This window comes from Argopecten irradians, chromosome 3 (assembly GCF_041381155.1).
Source record: "Argopecten irradians isolate NY chromosome 3, Ai_NY, whole genome shotgun sequence".
In the NCBI taxonomy this organism is placed as follows: Eukaryota; Metazoa; Mollusca; class Bivalvia; order Pectinida; family Pectinidae; genus Argopecten; species Argopecten irradians.
This window is the reverse complement of record NC_091136.1, coordinates 5,050,082-5,067,828: the sequence shown is the minus strand read 5'-3', so window position 1 is coordinate 5,067,828 and position 17,747 is coordinate 5,050,082. Positions and strand designations below refer to the sequence as shown.

Below are 17,747 nucleotides of genomic sequence, written 5' to 3'. Positions count from 1 at the left end.
CTTGTATAGTGGAACTGTTGCCCTTTTTATAGTGCTATATCCCTGAAGCATGCTGCCGAAGACACCAAGCAACACACCCCTACTCCCTGTATGCTGAGCGCGAAGCAGATATGTCTCGGGCGCTAAGCAGGTGTGTCTCGGAAAGGTGAGCCTCCTTTACATGGGCGAGCGCTCAACAGAAGGCCAAGCGTGAGGTGGTGTCAAGGGAGAAGTTAGGAAGAAGAAAGTTGGTTATAAAGAAGAGAACTTTTATTCGAGATGCATTTAGTAAGTTATAAAGAAGAGAACTTTTATTCGAGATGCATTGAAAAAAGTAAGAGTATGCAGTACCTGTAGTGCTGTGTCCATAATCCGTCCGTTGGTCATCACATGCTCCTTTTTCAAAATCCTTGGCATTACGAAGCTCTAGCATGTTTTGTCTCAAATAAATAGCATAAAGTAAAAAAAATAATAACTTCTTGTGAATAAGAGTATTTAACCCCGGTGATGCGGCAATATGTCTCTCTGGCGAATTGCTATCATGTTGACTGCAAATCAATTATCTAAATATATATACTGCACTAAATAATACTGTGTGCTTCATATAAAATTATATCAGGAAGCCTGGTTTCTTAAATTGGCGTTAACATTTTACCGAGAAATTAGCCTTCTTGTTGACGCCGTGACGTCACGAGGTTGTATTGCGACGGACCCGTACCAGTGTAATACAGCTTCAGACGATACATTGTAACCTTTGACAAGAAACAACCTAATGGGAAGGGGAACAGAGTTTGTATAAATCTTACTTCCCTGGGGCAGAAAGGGCGGGGTGCATAGGGAAAATAGAGGTATGTCGTTTAAATCGCTACTAGTGAAACATGGTGGAAGTGGAACAGAGTTTTATAAATCTTGGCTCTGTCAACTATGGGGTAGGGGTAGCCCAATACCCCAATACGGGAAATTAAATTCTCTAATTTGCTACTAGTCGTAGAGTTCTAATCATGAGTGGATTGTAGCCAAATATAGTCCAAAACATCCTTAGGAAGGAGGGAGCAGAGCATGTAGTACAGATCTGTATGACCCTTGGTTAGTAATAATTAGGTCTGTTAGAAATATGAGGGAATTCTTGAAAATTCACGAGAAAGTAAACTCTAAGTCTGTACATTATTTAGTTTAACATACCAAATTGAGCGATACGGGCCCACTGGGCTTCTTGTTTTATATCAGCTAGACTGGTTTCAGATCATGTGTAGAAGTAAGAGGTGAGCGATTTGTGAAATATAAAACTATCGACTAGCTTCGTTACGTCCCCGAGTTTCCAGAGTCTCTATGGATACAGTACACCACATGCCGAAGTGTTGACATTAACATATCGATCTGTTCCGAAATGCCGAAGTGTTGACATTAACATATCGATCTGTTCCGAAATAAATAGACAATTTACATAACACGTATAAATTATATCATCCTCGATACTGCAGGGGTTACTGTCATTGACGTTATATCCACCTGTAAAACTGGATGTAGCTCAAGTGAAAAAAAAAAAAAATTGACAAGTCACAGGCCTGCAGACACTTCCTTTGAATATTTCAGAGAGGTGACACCAAACTTCAAAGCAACACTGTCAACACCAATGTACTGTTTTTTTTTTTTTTTTTTTTTTGTTTTTTTTTTTTTCAATTTGTATCTTAACCGTTTGCATTTTGCACTGGTGTATATGCACGTAGAACCACAGGTGGTTCCTGTGACTCAAAAATAAAAAAATTGAAAGTTCGGCCAATACACATGTCCTTAATACTATTCAAAACACAGGAACTAACCTACCACCTCTGCGTAGAACAAGAGAAGTTCATAATGCGTTTTCAAGATGGCGACCGAAACGGCCATCTTGGATTTCGGATCGATTCCAAAATATTAGATAGTTTCATGCAAGTTTCATCTACAAACTGCAATCACATTTGTGGAATTTGAGAATTAGCTGATAAAAAATACATAAAAAGAGTATTGGTGATAGCAAGGATTTATATAAGTATGCGTCCTTGGTGATAGCAAACGCTTTCCATGTATCACAGTGGTATGAAAACACCCGAGGTATTCCGAGAACGATTGTCGGCTATGAAAAGCGCCGATGAGTTTCGATAGTCCATGTCGTAAACAACAAATATGGCGGAACAAGAACCAGCTGACCATAGTTTGACTAGTTTGGACGTTAATATGCTCGATCTGCCGCATGAAATAATTGACATGATATTGCAAAATGAACTTTTAACTGCAAAAGACATATGCAATGTTGCACAAACTTGTACGGTTATAAACAATGTATGCCAAAGTAGTGAACTGTGGAGACAGAAAATGCAACAGAGGTATATTTTTTTTACTCTAGAATATTAACCAGTTATATAATTAACAGCTGTTAGAATCTAATGCCACTTATTCATCGATTTATTACCAGACGCTATTTTGCTATTCGTAGATACTTTAGCTATATATATCCTCGATATATAAGGGGTTACTAACACTGACAATATATCCACCCCTGCTTTGATCATAGCTATTATATAGGCCTAGTCAGGTTGGGTACATGTAAATTTATTGCTTTTACAGCGATATATATATATTATAGCTATACAAAGCTAGCGAAAAACAACATTTCTGGAGATAAAAATGCTTGCGCCCAAAACCGACTCCTGAAACTTGCAGGGAATGGGTATCAGGAGTAATGCAACCACTTTTCGTTCAAAACAATAGAGCAAATATTAACTTAATTAGCTTAATTATACCTCATCAAAACTGTTTTCAATATGTTTGAATGATCGTTATTAAACAACCACTGCAAGTTTCAGGAGTCGGTTTTGAGCGGAAGCATTTTTATCTTCAAAAATGTTATTTACCGTCAGTTTTGTATAGCTATAAATAGCTTAGCTATATATCGCTATAATAGCAATACATTTACATGTGCCCAACCTGATAGTAAAGCCACAGGAGTTTTATATAGCATAAATATGTAAAAAAATGTCCCTATATACAGTATATAGTATTACACTATATGTTTTTATATTATATACAAGGGTATTTTTAATTTTTACATATGTATACTATATATTATTGAAAGAACATCAAACTCCTGTGGTAGAACTGGCATCCGGCGTCAGGTCAAAAGGTGTCAATTTCCATATAAACGATTTCTTCCCTGAAACTCAGCATGGGATATGCAGTGGTAGCATCCTTATAGGGTGGGATTAAAAGTTGTACAAATGAAGGGGAAGCATCGCATAATACTCAAAGTCATATATTGATATCATAATTGTTGGGATTAAAAATTAAAAAAATCCTTGAGTCAATTTTGCTATTTCTAATTTTAAGAGTTTTTGTGATGATTACTGAAAAAGCAGAGGGCCTCATGATTCAATGCTGTACTAATAAGTTGTGTTGTATTGCACCAATAGTCACATGATTGTGGAGACCCACAGGGTTCTTATTTGTTATATTGACATAATTATTTGGTCATAATATGTAATCGCTGACTAGAAAACCCATACAAATGTAAGATATTACCTTGTCAGTTTCTAGTTTATTTATTTATAGGTGGCCTGGGTTGGTACAGCGCTACAGCAGGTCACAGTCACACGATTGGTCAGCTGAGTTCCAGAAATGCTTTGTGATTGGACAGCAAGTGACAAGCATGGTGGATAGTTTGTCACCTATATACTACAGCTGTGAAGAAGTTTCAGAGGAAGGCTTTGAGGGTTTTGTTAAACTTTTAGACGAGTGCAATGCTGGAGAAATCGTGTTGAATTCATTAATGGAAATTATTCATGACAATCAAAGGTAACACCCCATTCTGTAGCAATGTAAATGACTATATATAGCTATGGTATTACTCACCATGCAGTCAATTAATCTGAATGTGCACCAGACAGTGAAATGTAGACAAACTAAAAACTTGGATACTAAATCACTGTGTGTGTTAATGTAATTATACACGATCCTCCCTCCTCTGCAACAAAATTAGGGAGTAATAGGGCAATAATCCTATTCAGTATAGACATATGTAATCTATGTCATCATTTTACAGAGTTATGCCCCTTTATAACCAAGTGATCAACTGACTCCTCCTCCTTAACTACTGAAGGGATTTTATTGAAACTACTGTGAATGCACCTGCTACAAATTTTAGCGAATTGTGTATTTTTGTTTTCAGTAAAAACAATCTGACAAAGAAGTTTTATGCAGCAAAAGTTTTGAGAAATATTCAACACCATTACCTACAAAAGAAATGGTCTACCCACCTTGAGGGACAAGAGGCTTGTAATCAGTGGCTAGAAACAGGTAATTTTAAGAAAAGAACGACTATCGGGTTATAGTAAATTACACTGTACAATATACTGACCATCTAATATTTGCAATGAAATAATTTTACATCATTTAATTACACTGTATTATAATAATAATAATAATAATCCTCTTGTTGTAGTTTACAATTATGTATTATTACAATGTATATATCAGTCATTTATTGGACATTCAATGCATGCACCAGGATTTTGATATCTTGTTAAATATGATTCAGGAAATTATTAATCAAATAGCACCACACATTGTCCATGATCTGCAGATTATGTTATAAAGCAGACTTTAACGATTTTAGAGATAGTGTCGGCAGCAGATATCATTCTTTTGTTTGACAGATATCATTCTTTTGTTTGACAGATATCATTTTTGTGTGTGACAGATGCCATCCTTTTATTTGACATTATCCTTTTGTTTGATAGATACCATCCTTTTATTTGACATTATCCTTTTGTTTGACAGATACCATCCTTTTATTTGACAGATACCATCCTTTTATTTGACAGATATTATCCTTTTGTTTGACAGATACCATCCTTTTGTGTGACAGATACCATCCTTTTGTTTGACAGATACCATCCTTTTGTTTGACAGATACCATCCTTTTGTGTGACAGATACCATCCTTTTGTTTGACAGATATTATCCTTTTGTTTGACAGATATTATCCTTTTGTTTGACAGATACCATCCTTTTGTTTGACAGATATTATCCTTTTGTTTGACAGATACCATCCTTTTGTGTGACAGATACCATCCTTTTATTTGACAGATATTATCCTTTTGTTTGACAGATACCATCCTTTTGTGTGACAGATACCATCCTTTTGTTTGACAGATACCATCCTTTTGTTTGACAGATACCATCCTTTTGTGTCGACCAGATATATCCTTTTATTTGACAGATACCATCCTTTTGTTTGACAGATACCATCCTTTTGTTTGACAGATACCATCCTTTTGTGTGACAGATACCGTCCTTTTATTTGACAGATATTATCCTTTTGTTTGACAGATATTATCCTTTTGTTTGACAGATACCATCCTTTTGTTTGACAGATACCATCCTTTTGTTTGACAGATACCATCCTTTTGTTTGACAGATACCATCCTTTTGTGTGACAGATACCGTCCTTTTATTTGACAGATATTATCCTTTTGTTTGACAGATATTATCCTTTTGTGTGACAGATGCTATCCTTTTATTTGACAGATACCATCCTTTTATTTGACAGATTTTATCCTTTTGTGTTACAGATATTATCCTTTAGTGTGACAGATACCATCCTTTTGTGTTACAGATATTATCCTTTTGTGTTACAGGTGCGATCCTTTTGTCCCAGTGGTGTCAGCCTACAGACAACATTATAGAGAATAATGTGTATGACCTTCTCGATCATTTAGCTGCACAGGTCATTAGCAAATCTCCGGAAGGTATTGCAAGCTATTTCAAAGAAGGTATATAGTGATTCTACTCAATTAGTTTTGTAAAATGATTAATATTATTAATTATGGGTTTAATTATCACTCACCTTTAATCAATCTAATTAAAATACAGATCCCTATAATACACTATGTTATGTTTATATGTGTATCTGTATTGTAATTAGATTGACCTTTAATTTATTGGCTATTAGTGAGAAATGATTTTGAATCACCGTAAAACTACTTCACTGAGGGAGAGTACTGAGTCAGAGTGATCAAAATTGGAGACAATTTATATTGGCTAAATTTGATAAAGGGTTCAATTTTTAGGTCATTGTGACCTGGACATCAAGTTCAAAGGTCAAATATGTGCAAATTATACTGTAGCTTCTTGTCGTCATTACTTTAAAATCAACAGTGATGAAACTTGAAGGATACTTGTTACCTATTGGCTAATAAGTGAAGATCTATTATTGTTAGCTCAACTGGCCCAAAGGGCCGGTGAGCTTATGTCATGGCGCGGCGTCCGTTGTCCGTCGTCCGTCGTCCGTCGTCCGTCTGTCAACATTTCCTTTAATTTGCTACTAGTCATAGAGTTCTGAATGGATTGTAACCAAATTTGTTTCTATCCATGAAATGATATCAAAACTCCAAACCATGAAAAGAATGAGCACACAAATATTTCATTTTACACAGTATGTAGAATTCGAGTATGATTTGATTATATATAGAAAGTTTTCTTTGTAGGAAAGCCAGAGAAAGACTGGAGCTGTGAACAAAAGCGGACTTTGTTGGAGAATTTAAATAGTGTTCTTTACCAAGACAAGAAGTTACAAGGAAACACAGACCAGTATTATGATGAACAGAACTCTTACATAGAAAAGGTATCCTCATAAAACTATAAAACAAGGACACTTAAGTCCAGCATGTCTTGTCCTTTCCTTGTCCTGTCCTGTCAGATGGCCAAACAACTACTACTGTGTAGTTGCTAATATTTGCGGTGTTTTTATTTTCGCTTAATTCACAGATTCATCAAAATATGCGGATACCTGCAAAATTAATCAATGGTATTATATACACTACATTACAGCCTGTCTTATAAGTGATGCTTTCAGAGTTTACAAATTGAAAAAGATAATTAGCAAGAAAAATAAATAAAAAAATCCCCAAAAACCAGTGACTAAGTCTGCACCTGTGAAACTCTACATTACAAATGCTTCACTGGGACTATCTCATGTACCATGTGATACCCCATAATGTTTGTGCGGGACTAGTATCTCCAGTGGTGAAAGAACGTAACTCTTCCCGCTGAAATGATGTTAGCAGGGATATCATCATTTGATGTCACTCCATCACCAATAAAAACAATTGTCCTGCACAAACGTTATCGGATATCACATGGTACGTAAATTAATCCCATTATTTCATTAAAAAATTCATGATTATTACGAAGGTATAATTATTTCAGTTATAATGATAGTTATTGATTTTTTAGCCCACCATCTACAGATGGTGGGCTATTCAAATTGCTTTTTGTCCGTGGTCCGTCGTCCATCCTTCCGTCCGTCCGTCCTTCCATCCGTCTGTCCTTCCGTCCGTCCTTCCGTCCGTCCGTCCGTCCGTCTTCCATTTTTTTTGGAGGCCCATGATTACGAGTTAATTAACCCCTAATACCACTTAGCACCTTATTCTCAAATGGTGGTACGTCCGTCCGTCCTTCCGTCCGTTAACAATTCTTGTTACCTCTATTTTGCAGAAAATACTGAAGGGATGTTTCTCAAATTTTATATAAAGGTTCCCCTAGGGCCCTAGTTGTGCATATCGTATTTTGGGACCAATGGGACCAATCGGTCAACAAAATGGCCGCCAGGCAGCCATCTTGGATTTGTTTGTTAAAGTTTGTTACCGCTAATTCTCAGAATGTACTGAAGGGATCTTTCTCAAATTTCACATGTATGTTCCCCTAGGGGCCTAGTTGTGCATATTGCATTTTGGGACCAATCGGTTAACAAGATGGCCGACAGGCAGCCATCTTGGATTTTGACAATTGAAGTTTGTTACCGCTATTTCTCAGAAAGTACTGAAGGGATCTGTCTCAAATTGCATGTGCAGGTTCCCCTAGGGGCCTAGTTGTGCATATTGCATTTTGGGACCGATCAATGAACAAGATGGCCGACAGGCCGCCATCTTGGATTTTGATAGTTAGAGCTTGTTACCACTATTTCTCAGAAAGTACTCAAGGGATCTGTATCAAATTGCATGTGCAGGTTTCCCTAGGGGTCTAGTTGTGCATATTGCATTTTCAGACCCATCGTATGGCCGACAGGACGCCATCTTGGATTTTGATAGTTGAAGCTTGTTACCACTATTTCTTAGAAAGTACTGAAGGGATCTGTCTCAAATTTCATGTGCAGGTTCCCCTAGGTCCCTGGTTATGCATATTGCATTTTGGTACTGATCAGTGAACAGGATGGCTGACAGGACGCCATCTTGGATTTTGACATTTGAAGTTTTTTTCCGATATGTCTAAGAATGTACTGAAGGGATCTGTCTCAAATTGTATGTGCAGGTTCTTCTAGGGGTCTAGTTGTGCTTATTGCATTTTAGGACCGATCAGTGAACAAGATGGCCAACAGGTAGCCATCTAGGAGTTTGATAATTGAAGTTTGTTACAGTGATATATCTCAGAAAGCAGTCAAAGGATCTTTTTGAAATTTCATGTGTAGTAATATGTAGTAAAAGCTTGAAAAGCAGAGAAAAGATCCCTCTTTCCTTTGTCAGACAAAGATCATTCTTAGGTGGGCGCCAAGATCCCTCTGGGATCTCTTGTTAGTTGTATCCAATTTTTTGCCTGTTCCCAAAATGTCCTTGCCATTCTCTAGTAGCTCACAGTAACTTTGTTCTACTTCTTAGGTACTGGAGAGGCACCTAGGGATCCCCATCACATTAGCCATTGTTTATGCTGCTGTTGCTAGGCGACTAGGTGTCACATGTCAGCTGGTAAACTTTCCCCAACATCTGCTACTCAGATGGAAGGAACACCCAATGTTAGTATAACAGTCGACCATTATATAGTGAAGATATAGTGCCATTAGTAAGAAGTTCTCTTAAAAAATGGCAGTGATGTTTTAAGGCGAAAGACATCCCCGTAAAATATTTACAAACAATTGTATGCGTTAACTACCACTAATTCAGTCTATTAGGTAAAGAGCATTTTCATTGGCTTAAAATATTGTTATATCGTCTAGTAATGTAAAAAATTACATTGTCGCTTGTAATGTTTCTTCTGATTGACTGATTCAACACCGTAATGATATCATGGACAAAAAAAATTATGCTTTAAGAAATTTTAAATTTCACAGGATTGAATTATAATGATTAATTTATCTGTTAAAACAAGTCTATTTTTGTAACGTAGGTATAACACATGTAATCATTGTACTAAGATCTTAACAACTTTGTAGTTTATTTAGAATACACTCTTATTGTTATACATGTAATACCGTAATTCGTCCAAATAAACGCCCAGGGCATTTACAAAATTGAAAAAAAGGTGCTTAATAAGACAAAATTATTGCAAAGCCATACAGTTTTGATAGTTTTGGTCTTATGCCTGGGCATTGAAATGAGGCCTCTAAAAGGGGAAGGGTGCTTATTTGGACTTGAGCGCTTATCGAGTAGAATATGGTACATGTACATGTATAACCGTATTCGACCCAATAAGTGCCCATGTCCCTAAAAGCGCCCCTCCCCATTTTTGAGACCTTTATTTTAATTGCCCAGGCATAAATTTTGAACAAAAACTGTATAGGTTTGCATTAATTTCGTCTTATTAGCACTTTTTCAATTTTTTATACGCCCTGGGCGCTTATTGAGTCAAATACGGTATACAATATAACTTGTCTAATCCGGATGTCACTGGGACCAATATTTTTGGCCGGTTTAGCCAGGTTTCTGGATTATACAGTTTAAATTACAATAAGTTTAGAAGGAATTAACAATTAAAGGATTGTTAGATTGAATTTATTGGAGATATATCAGTAAACAAGACTCCCATCCATTTATGTTGATATTACTACACTAAGTTTAGGCTGCATTTATTGGCTCATAATGCACATCACGATTATCATTAGAGTAATGGGAGTCGCTGTGGCAAAATGTAAATATAATACCATACATTTATGTCAGAATAGACAAATCCGGATTAAACAAGGGCTGGTTTGGATAAGTTATTTAACTGTACTTTCAAAAGTCAATCCTTAATTATTTGACATTAATTTCAAAATAAGGAACATTTACTTTACAGGGCTGTGCCTAACCAGCAGTACACATATATAGATGCCTTTAACCAAGGTAAATTCCATACAGAAGATGGTTTACCTAGTGCCTTCGGTCTCCCGGGAAGTATAACGTTCTCTCCTGAAATGTTGTCAGGGATGGAACCAATAGAGGTATGTAGTAGTAGAAATCATTCATGTGTGATTTGACAGGCAATTTCAACAATGGTTTGGTTCCGTTTGAGCTCACCAAAATGAAAAGCTGTATAAACTCATGCAAAATTCTGTGGCATCTTGGGATATTTTGCCTTCGGGAAAATTTGGCGTTTTTGTATCAAAATAGGGTGGCTAAATTTTGGTGCATTTGAAGTTGGAGTTTCCCTATGCCATGTAAAATTTATGCACATAAGTTGATTTGATAAAAGAAAAACATTGTGAAGATTTACTTTGCATATGCACATAGATCCCGCAACAATGAAAAAACCGACGTGATTAGTTTTGAGAGCCTTATTGATACATAGACAACCCTTTGAAATGTTGGTCTTCAATAGAAGTGATTAATAGTCACACATCTAATTATATACATTTTTGCGCAAAAGAAAGACTTGCACAGGTAACATTATTTTTCTTTGTGACAGCATATACCTTAAATGTATGTTTATGTAACATGATTGAGTAAATTACCCAAGAGTATGTTGTCTAATACCTAATAAATTGCATGTAGATGCAATGATCATAATATAGAAACAAATAAATATGTAGCCAAATTTTGGTGTGTTAAATTTTGGCGCTTTCATGCCAAATATTAAAGCAAAAAATTTGACCACATTCAAAATATCCCAATTTACGGTATTGTCTCTCCATCAATGTCTTTTTCATGATTTATTACACAATAAATCAAAATCCATTTGTTCCATTCTGATTGGTGAACCTCAGCTGAATAATAATCTGTTATGCCTTCACATATATATACCTTGCTCCTTCAGATGTGTCTGCATTGTTCAGGTCCTATTAGAGGAGAACCACTTTCATATTAGAAGATAAATTTCTTCTATATCTTTATAATGACAGGTGTACCGTAGAATGTGCCGTAACCTCATCAATATAGGCAGGCAGCAGAGCAATATGGGAGACGGTCTGCTCGGCCTGAGAAATGCACTCGATCTATCCCTCATTCTGTCCCCAGAGGATGTAGATGTTCTCCTGCTGAGCGTCCGGGTCAATCTTCATCTGGGGATCAACCTAAATCAGGTTAGTTTCACTTTACATATACATTGTACTATGGTGAGTTAACACGCATGTCCGAGTCAGTCTCCATCTGGGGATCAACCTTTCTCAGGTTAGTTTCACTTTACATACACATTGTACTTTGGTGTGTTAATAAGTGTGCCCTTGTTAATCTCCATCTGGGAATCAATCTTTTTGCAGGCCTGAAGTTTTCCCATGTGTTAAATTTCTGATCATTGATGCAGTGTTTATATAGTATATATGTACCCTCAATTGTTCCAATCAACAACACCTGGAAACCTTGCATCTGCAGGATGGTTTCTGATTGCTTACCTCAACTCTAAGAAGGAGTAAAATGGTCAATAAGTAAAGCCATATAATTTGATATCATTACCAAATCAAATATACTCTTTGTGTTGTTTTTTTAATAATTGATCAGCTGTAAAATAAAGAAAATAACCTCAGATTATTAACAGGTGTTATGTGGAAATGGAATCAAGTTCCAATATTTTGGTGTATAACTAGTTAGCCATTTGCTTTCTATTTTTGTTATAGTTTGTTATTTTCATACAGATTTTATGTATTGTTCCGAAGTTTACCAAAAATACCAGTAGATCAGTAACTGCATGTAGTCTGAGCACTGTCATAACAGAAAAAGTATAAACTTCAGGAAATGGAAAGTTCAATATAAAAGTCCAAGAAAGTGAAAACTGAGTAAAAAAAAAAATTCCAGAAATTGGAGTGTTCAGATTTGTTTTTGTGAAATTACTTAAACCAATTTACAATAAGCCAACACAGCTTCAGTTTGAGTTACTTCCCTTTATTTGTAATAACCATGCAAAAACCAATCATAAACAGAAGAAAAACTTGTTTTCATCATTCTTCTGTCTACAGCACTCATTGTTGACCATTTAAAAAAATAGGGTTTCTTTGATTCAGGTTTAGTGTTAAATACATATATTTACATTTACTTGTGTAGCGGGATTGGACTGGGTCGATCACCGGTGACCAGGTAGCTCAGTCGGTAGAGCACTCATGTTCGGCTAGTATTCGGAGGGTCCCGGGTTCGAATCCCGGTCTGGCCGCTACATTTTCTCCTCTCCTGTTACACTTGTCACTTCTACTATATAAACTAACCAAGTGAAACATATGACCGTATAACTGGCACCCTTAAAGTGACTATAATGACATCACCAGTGTTGACGTGGTGACGTCAAGTGATCACTGTCAAAATGGCTGTTCCATCTTGTGGATTAAATTGTTGTTGATAAACGGTTTTCCTGGTATAGCCTAAACAATGTTAATTAATGCAGAAACCCTAAAATTAGTTGATAATGTAAATATAAACATTAAACTATTTTCCTATGGCATCTATGGTCTATATAGATGCCAGAACTTTGCAGACAACCATCTCATAATGGGCTAGCACGCATTATGAAGATTGTCTGTAAAGCTCTGTCATCTATATTGACCATAGATGCCATAGGAAGATAGTTTAATGCTTAAATAATGCATAGCTTAGCAACAGAAATTCAAACAAAAGTTGTTAGTTAAATGAAGTCTCTGAATCTTTCTCCATATTGGTTCTGTTTGAGCAGACGTCACATATGTTGGGAAAGATACAGGATTTGGATGTGTCCAGGGCTGGGCTGGTGAACTACCTACAGAGGACGGTAGAGGAACAAGGACGGACTTACAAGGAAAACAAAAACAAACAGGTACGGTGTCTCAAGTGTCATTATCAAAGAGAAAACACAATGTCTCTAAAAGAAAAACCAGGCAGCAGAGCAATAAAGGTTAAAGAAATTGTAGCAAGCTAGATGGTTTTCACTTTACATATACATTGTACTATGATGAGTTAACATGCATGTCTGAGTTAATCTCCATTTGGGGATCAACCTTTCTCAGGTTAGTTTCACTTTATATATACATTGTACTTTGATGTGTTAAAACAGAACCTGTATTTGTATTGCCTGAAGTTTTCCCATTTACAAATTTCTGATCATTGATGCTGTGTTTATATAGTATATATGTACCCTCAATTGTTCCAATCAACAACACCTGGAAACCTTGCATCTGCAGGATGGTTTCTAATTGCTTACCTCAACTCTAAGAAGGAGTAAAATGGTCAATAAGTAAAGCCATATAATTTGATATCATTACCAAATCAAATATACTCTTTGTGTGTTGTTTTTTTTTAATAATTGATCAGCTGTAAAATAAAGAAAATAACCTCAGATTATTAACAGGTGTTATGTGAAAATAGAATCAAGTTCCAATATTTTGCTTTCTATTTTAGTTTTAGTTTGTTACTTTCATATAGATTTTATGTATTGTTCCCAAGTTTACCAAAAATACCAGTAGCTCAGTAACTGTATTCTGAGCACTAAAAATATAAACTTTTAAGGAATTGACAAGTTCCTTATAAAAGTCCAAGAAAGTGAAAACTGATTAAAACATTTATTACAGAAATTTGAGATGTCAATAAAGTGTTCAGATCTGTTATTGTGGAATTACTTAAACCAATTTCCAATAAGCCAACACAGCTTCAATTTGAGTTACTTCCCTTGATTTGTAATAACCATTCATGAACCAATCATAAACAGAAGAAAAACTTGTTTTCATCATTCTTCTGTCTACAGCACTCATTGTTGACCTTTTCAAAAAATAGGGTTTCTTTGATTCAAGTTTAGTGTTAAATACATATATTTACATTTACTTGTCACTTCTACTATACAAACTAACCAAGTGAAATATATGACCGTATAACTGACACCCAAAATGTGACCATGATGACATCACTAATGTTGACTTGGTGACGTCAAGTGATCTCTGTCAAAATGGCTGTTCCATCTTGTGGATTAAATTGTCGTTGATAAACGGTTTTCCTGGTATAGCCTAAACAATGTTAATTAATACAGAAACCCTAAAATGAGTTGATAATGTAAATATAAACATTAAACTATTTTCCTATGGCATCTATGGTCTATATAGATGCCAGAACTTTGCAGACAATTATCTCAGAATGCGCTAGCGCGCATTATGAAGATTGTCTGTAAAGCTCTCATCTATATAGACCATAGATGCCATAGGAAAATAGTTTAATGCTTAAATAATGCACAGCTTAGCAACAGAAATTCAAACAAAAGTTGTTAGTTTAATGAAGTCGATCTCTGAATTTTATTCCATATTGGTTCTGTTTGAGCAGACGTCACATATGTTGGGAAAGATACAGGATTTGGACGTGTCCAGGGCTGGGCTGGTGAACTACCTACAGAGGACGGTAGAGGAACAAGGACGGACATACAAGGAAAACAAAAACAAACAGGTACGATGTTTCTAAAAGAAAACAAAGGTTAAAGAAATTGTAGCAAGTTAGATGCTAAATTTCATTCAAAGAATTACTAATACAGTGATAAATTTGATAGACATCTGCAGTTCTGAGCACAAACGCACTACATACACGTATACGGATGCATCTCAGGGCACACCTCAAAATTATAAACATATACCCATTTGTACTATCCTTTTTCCTATGCATTTTAAGCACTCCACTAGTGAAAAATTGAAAAAAAAGAACTACAATATCACAGGTTTTACAAAAAACAGGTCTCTTGTATTCCAATAATGTTACAGTTTTTTCTTATAATAAGTTATTTTATTTCTGGCATAATATTATCAAGTACAAAATTATAGACGGCTTGTCTAGCTTAATTCAATTCTTCACTTTTGAGTCTATTTGAAACAAATGACCAGCAATTTAATGCCCTGCATTAAATATTTTTATAAAATGATTTTTTTTTAGTTTATTTATAGAATTTTGTTTAATAATATTTACATTCACTGGATTTCAGATTATTCCAAAGTTGAGATCCGATGAAAATAACCAGAAAGTGCTGTTTTCTGTAGGCCAAGTGATGTGTCATAAAAAGTAAGAAATTCCAAGGAGTTTGTTGTATTACATGTATTCCGAATTTGCATATTACTGAGTTATCTGCACTTGCGGGTATGTATTGATTGTGATGTCATGTGTTTGTGAGCGTTACGTCATACTTTTCAGAGAAAATGACGTGAATTGCACTCACAAAATAATGATGTAACAATCGATACCTACCGGCAAAGGAGCTAACTCTATAATATGCAAATACGGAATAATCTATCATGGTTGAGATTGAACACGACTTTATTGTAGTATCACGGTATGTATGACATCCTCAAATCTCCAGGGGTTACTATAACTGACATTATATCCACCCCTGGACTATCTCATGGTAAAACTGGGGACAACAGAACAGAACATATAATTTATTCCTTTGATATACATTAAAAGAGCCACATAACGGTACACTGTTGTTGAATTGTGTGGCTTTGAAGTTGGGCAACACTCTCTGTAGTCTTCAAAGTAAATGTTTACAGGCCTGTGATTTGGTCAGATTTTTTCTCCTGAGCTGCCTCCAATTTTACTATGAGATAAAGTCTAGGGATAAAGATAATATCAGTGATAGTAACCCCCGGAGCATCGAGGATGGATCTTTGGCTGATACTCTTGTAGGTACCACTATATGTGTGTGATCTATGGCTGGGATCAGAAATGTGAAGCCAGCAAGGAATGGATACACCAGATGGGAGTGCATAACTTACCTAATAAACAACATCAGCCTTTTTACAATGTCCTCGTTGAGGATGGTTCCAATCGATATGCAGCTCAAGGTAAATTCTATCGATATGTTCCATTTAAAGCCCAGGAATGAGAGCAACAGCCAGATTCAAAGTAAATACTTGTTCCTTTGTCTTTTGATAAAGCTATGAAATTATGTTTAGAATGTTTACATATTTCATAATAATTAATTTTTCTTTGTTTTCATACCAAATCTGGCTTTCTGATTGGCCAATATTTTGTTAGCAAACCACTATGTAAAAAAAAATCCGAGAATGGCGCGAAACCCAGACGTTAACGTGACGTCACAATAGAGACATTGACGTTGCGTATTGATTCGGAAAAAAGAATCCCTTGAAAAACCACTATAATGTTACATTTAAACATACTTCATTTATCAAATAGAGTATAAAATTAATTATAAGTATTGATGTCACTATTTTTTAATTTTATCGGGTTATGAAAAAAAAATTTGTTTGCAAACTTTTGTGAGAATCCGCTACGCGGATTCACACAGTTTGCAAACAATTTTTTTTTCATACCCCGATAAAATTAAAAAATAGTGACTTAATGCTTAATTAAACAGAATTCATGGCATTGCGACTTTTCAAGATTAAAGCTAAAGAAATTTTGTTTAGAATTTTCTATTGTGTTGCAGAACAGAACTCGTGGCATCTTTATATTTTCTCAATTTTTTCATCATCTTAATATTTATTTGTTACAGAAAATCTTACAAAACCTGGCAGAATCTCGCCAATCACTCATCCAGAAGTCGGTAAATATTTCCAACAATTTACAGGCACATGCTACGTTATGAACAATGAGAAACGGACCGAGTACCCGGAGGATGAAACGACGACCTGACAAATCATCAATCAAAGTGTCTTATGTCTGTTAATTTAACAGATCGGTCATGTGCTTTATAAGTTTACAGTTATCGGATTCACTGTGAACTTGACTGTTTCATATACAGAGGACCCATGATATTTCGGGCACTTATAAATGTAGTGTGGAAAACTCAACATTCACACAGAAATATCAGAGAAGGAATTTGATTTAGACTGAATTTGGCAGTCCAGTAATTTATAATCCAGATGGTTTGGGTTGGGGATACAAGTGCTCATAATACCGAGAGTCCCCCATACAAGGGATCCTACATAAATGACTACTGGTACGCTGGTTGTCAGTATAATTTGACCGGGTGAGGTGTGCTTGCTCTGTGTCTCTAATGGTTTGTTTCAGTGGGATAGCACTATAAAAAGAGCAACAGTCACACTTTAACAAAGAGTGACAACATCAATATACGACACTCTCCTAAAACATGGATGCATTTCACACATGCGACACACCCCATACAAGGAAGGCTGCCTTTACTAATTAATGACTTTGGCTGTAAAGGGAGGCTGCTTTTACTAATTAATGACTTTGGCTGTAAAGGGAGGCTGCTTTTACTAATTAATGACTTTGGCTGTAAAGGGAGGCTGCTTTTACTAATTAATGACTTTGGCTGTAAAGGGAGGCTGCCTTTACTAATTAATGACTTTGGCTGTAAAGGGAGGCTGCTTTTTACTAATTAATGACTTTGGCTGTAAAGGGAGGCTGCCTTTACTAATTAATGACTTTGGCTGTAAAGGGAGGCTGCTTTTACTAATTAATGACTTTGGCTGTAAAGGGAGGCTGCTTTTACTAATTAATGACTTTGGCTGTAAAGGGAGGCTGCTTTTACTAATTAATGACTTTGGCTGTAAAGGGAGGCTGCCTTTACTAATTAATGACTTTGGCTGTAAAGGGAGGCTGCCTTTACTAATTAATGACTTTGGCTGTAAAGGGAGGC

The 17,747-nt window shown here is 35.8% G+C and overlaps 1 protein-coding gene across 1 annotated transcript; it reads left to right on the top strand.

Annotated features, from left to right (window-relative positions):
- The first annotated feature begins 2,117 nt into the window (after nt 1-2,117).
- Nucleotides 2,118-17,444, top strand: LOC138317354 (F-box only protein 21-like). Its single transcript, XM_069258960.1, has 12 exons — nt 2,118-2,342; nt 3,565-3,807; nt 4,181-4,308; nt 5,651-5,785; nt 6,500-6,636; nt 8,666-8,799; nt 10,059-10,203; nt 11,101-11,280; nt 14,465-14,584; nt 15,111-15,187; nt 15,809-15,966; nt 16,638-17,444. Exons 1-12 carry the CDS (start codon nt 2,143-2,145, stop codon nt 16,775-16,777), a joined length of 1,797 nt encoding a protein of 598 aa, XP_069115061.1. The 5' UTR covers nt 2,118-2,142; the 3' UTR covers nt 16,778-17,444.
- Nucleotides 17,445-17,747: the final 303 nt, after the last annotated feature.

What these genes read in the sequence shown, in the direction of transcription:
- LOC138317354 (XM_069258960.1), top strand. Translation starts at nt 2,143, where the DNA reads ATGGCGGAACAAGAACCAGCTGACCATAGTTTGACTAGTTTGGACGTT. An exon ending in TGCAAGCTATTTCAAAGAAG is followed by an intron (nt 5,786 to 6,499) that starts GTATATAGTGAT and finishes TTTTCTTTGTAG; the next exon opens with GAAAGCCAGAGAAAGACTGG. An exon ending in AGATGGAAGGAACACCCAAT is followed by an intron (nt 8,800 to 10,058) that starts GTTAGTATAACA and finishes TTTACTTTACAG; the next exon opens with GGCTGTGCCTAACCAGCAGT.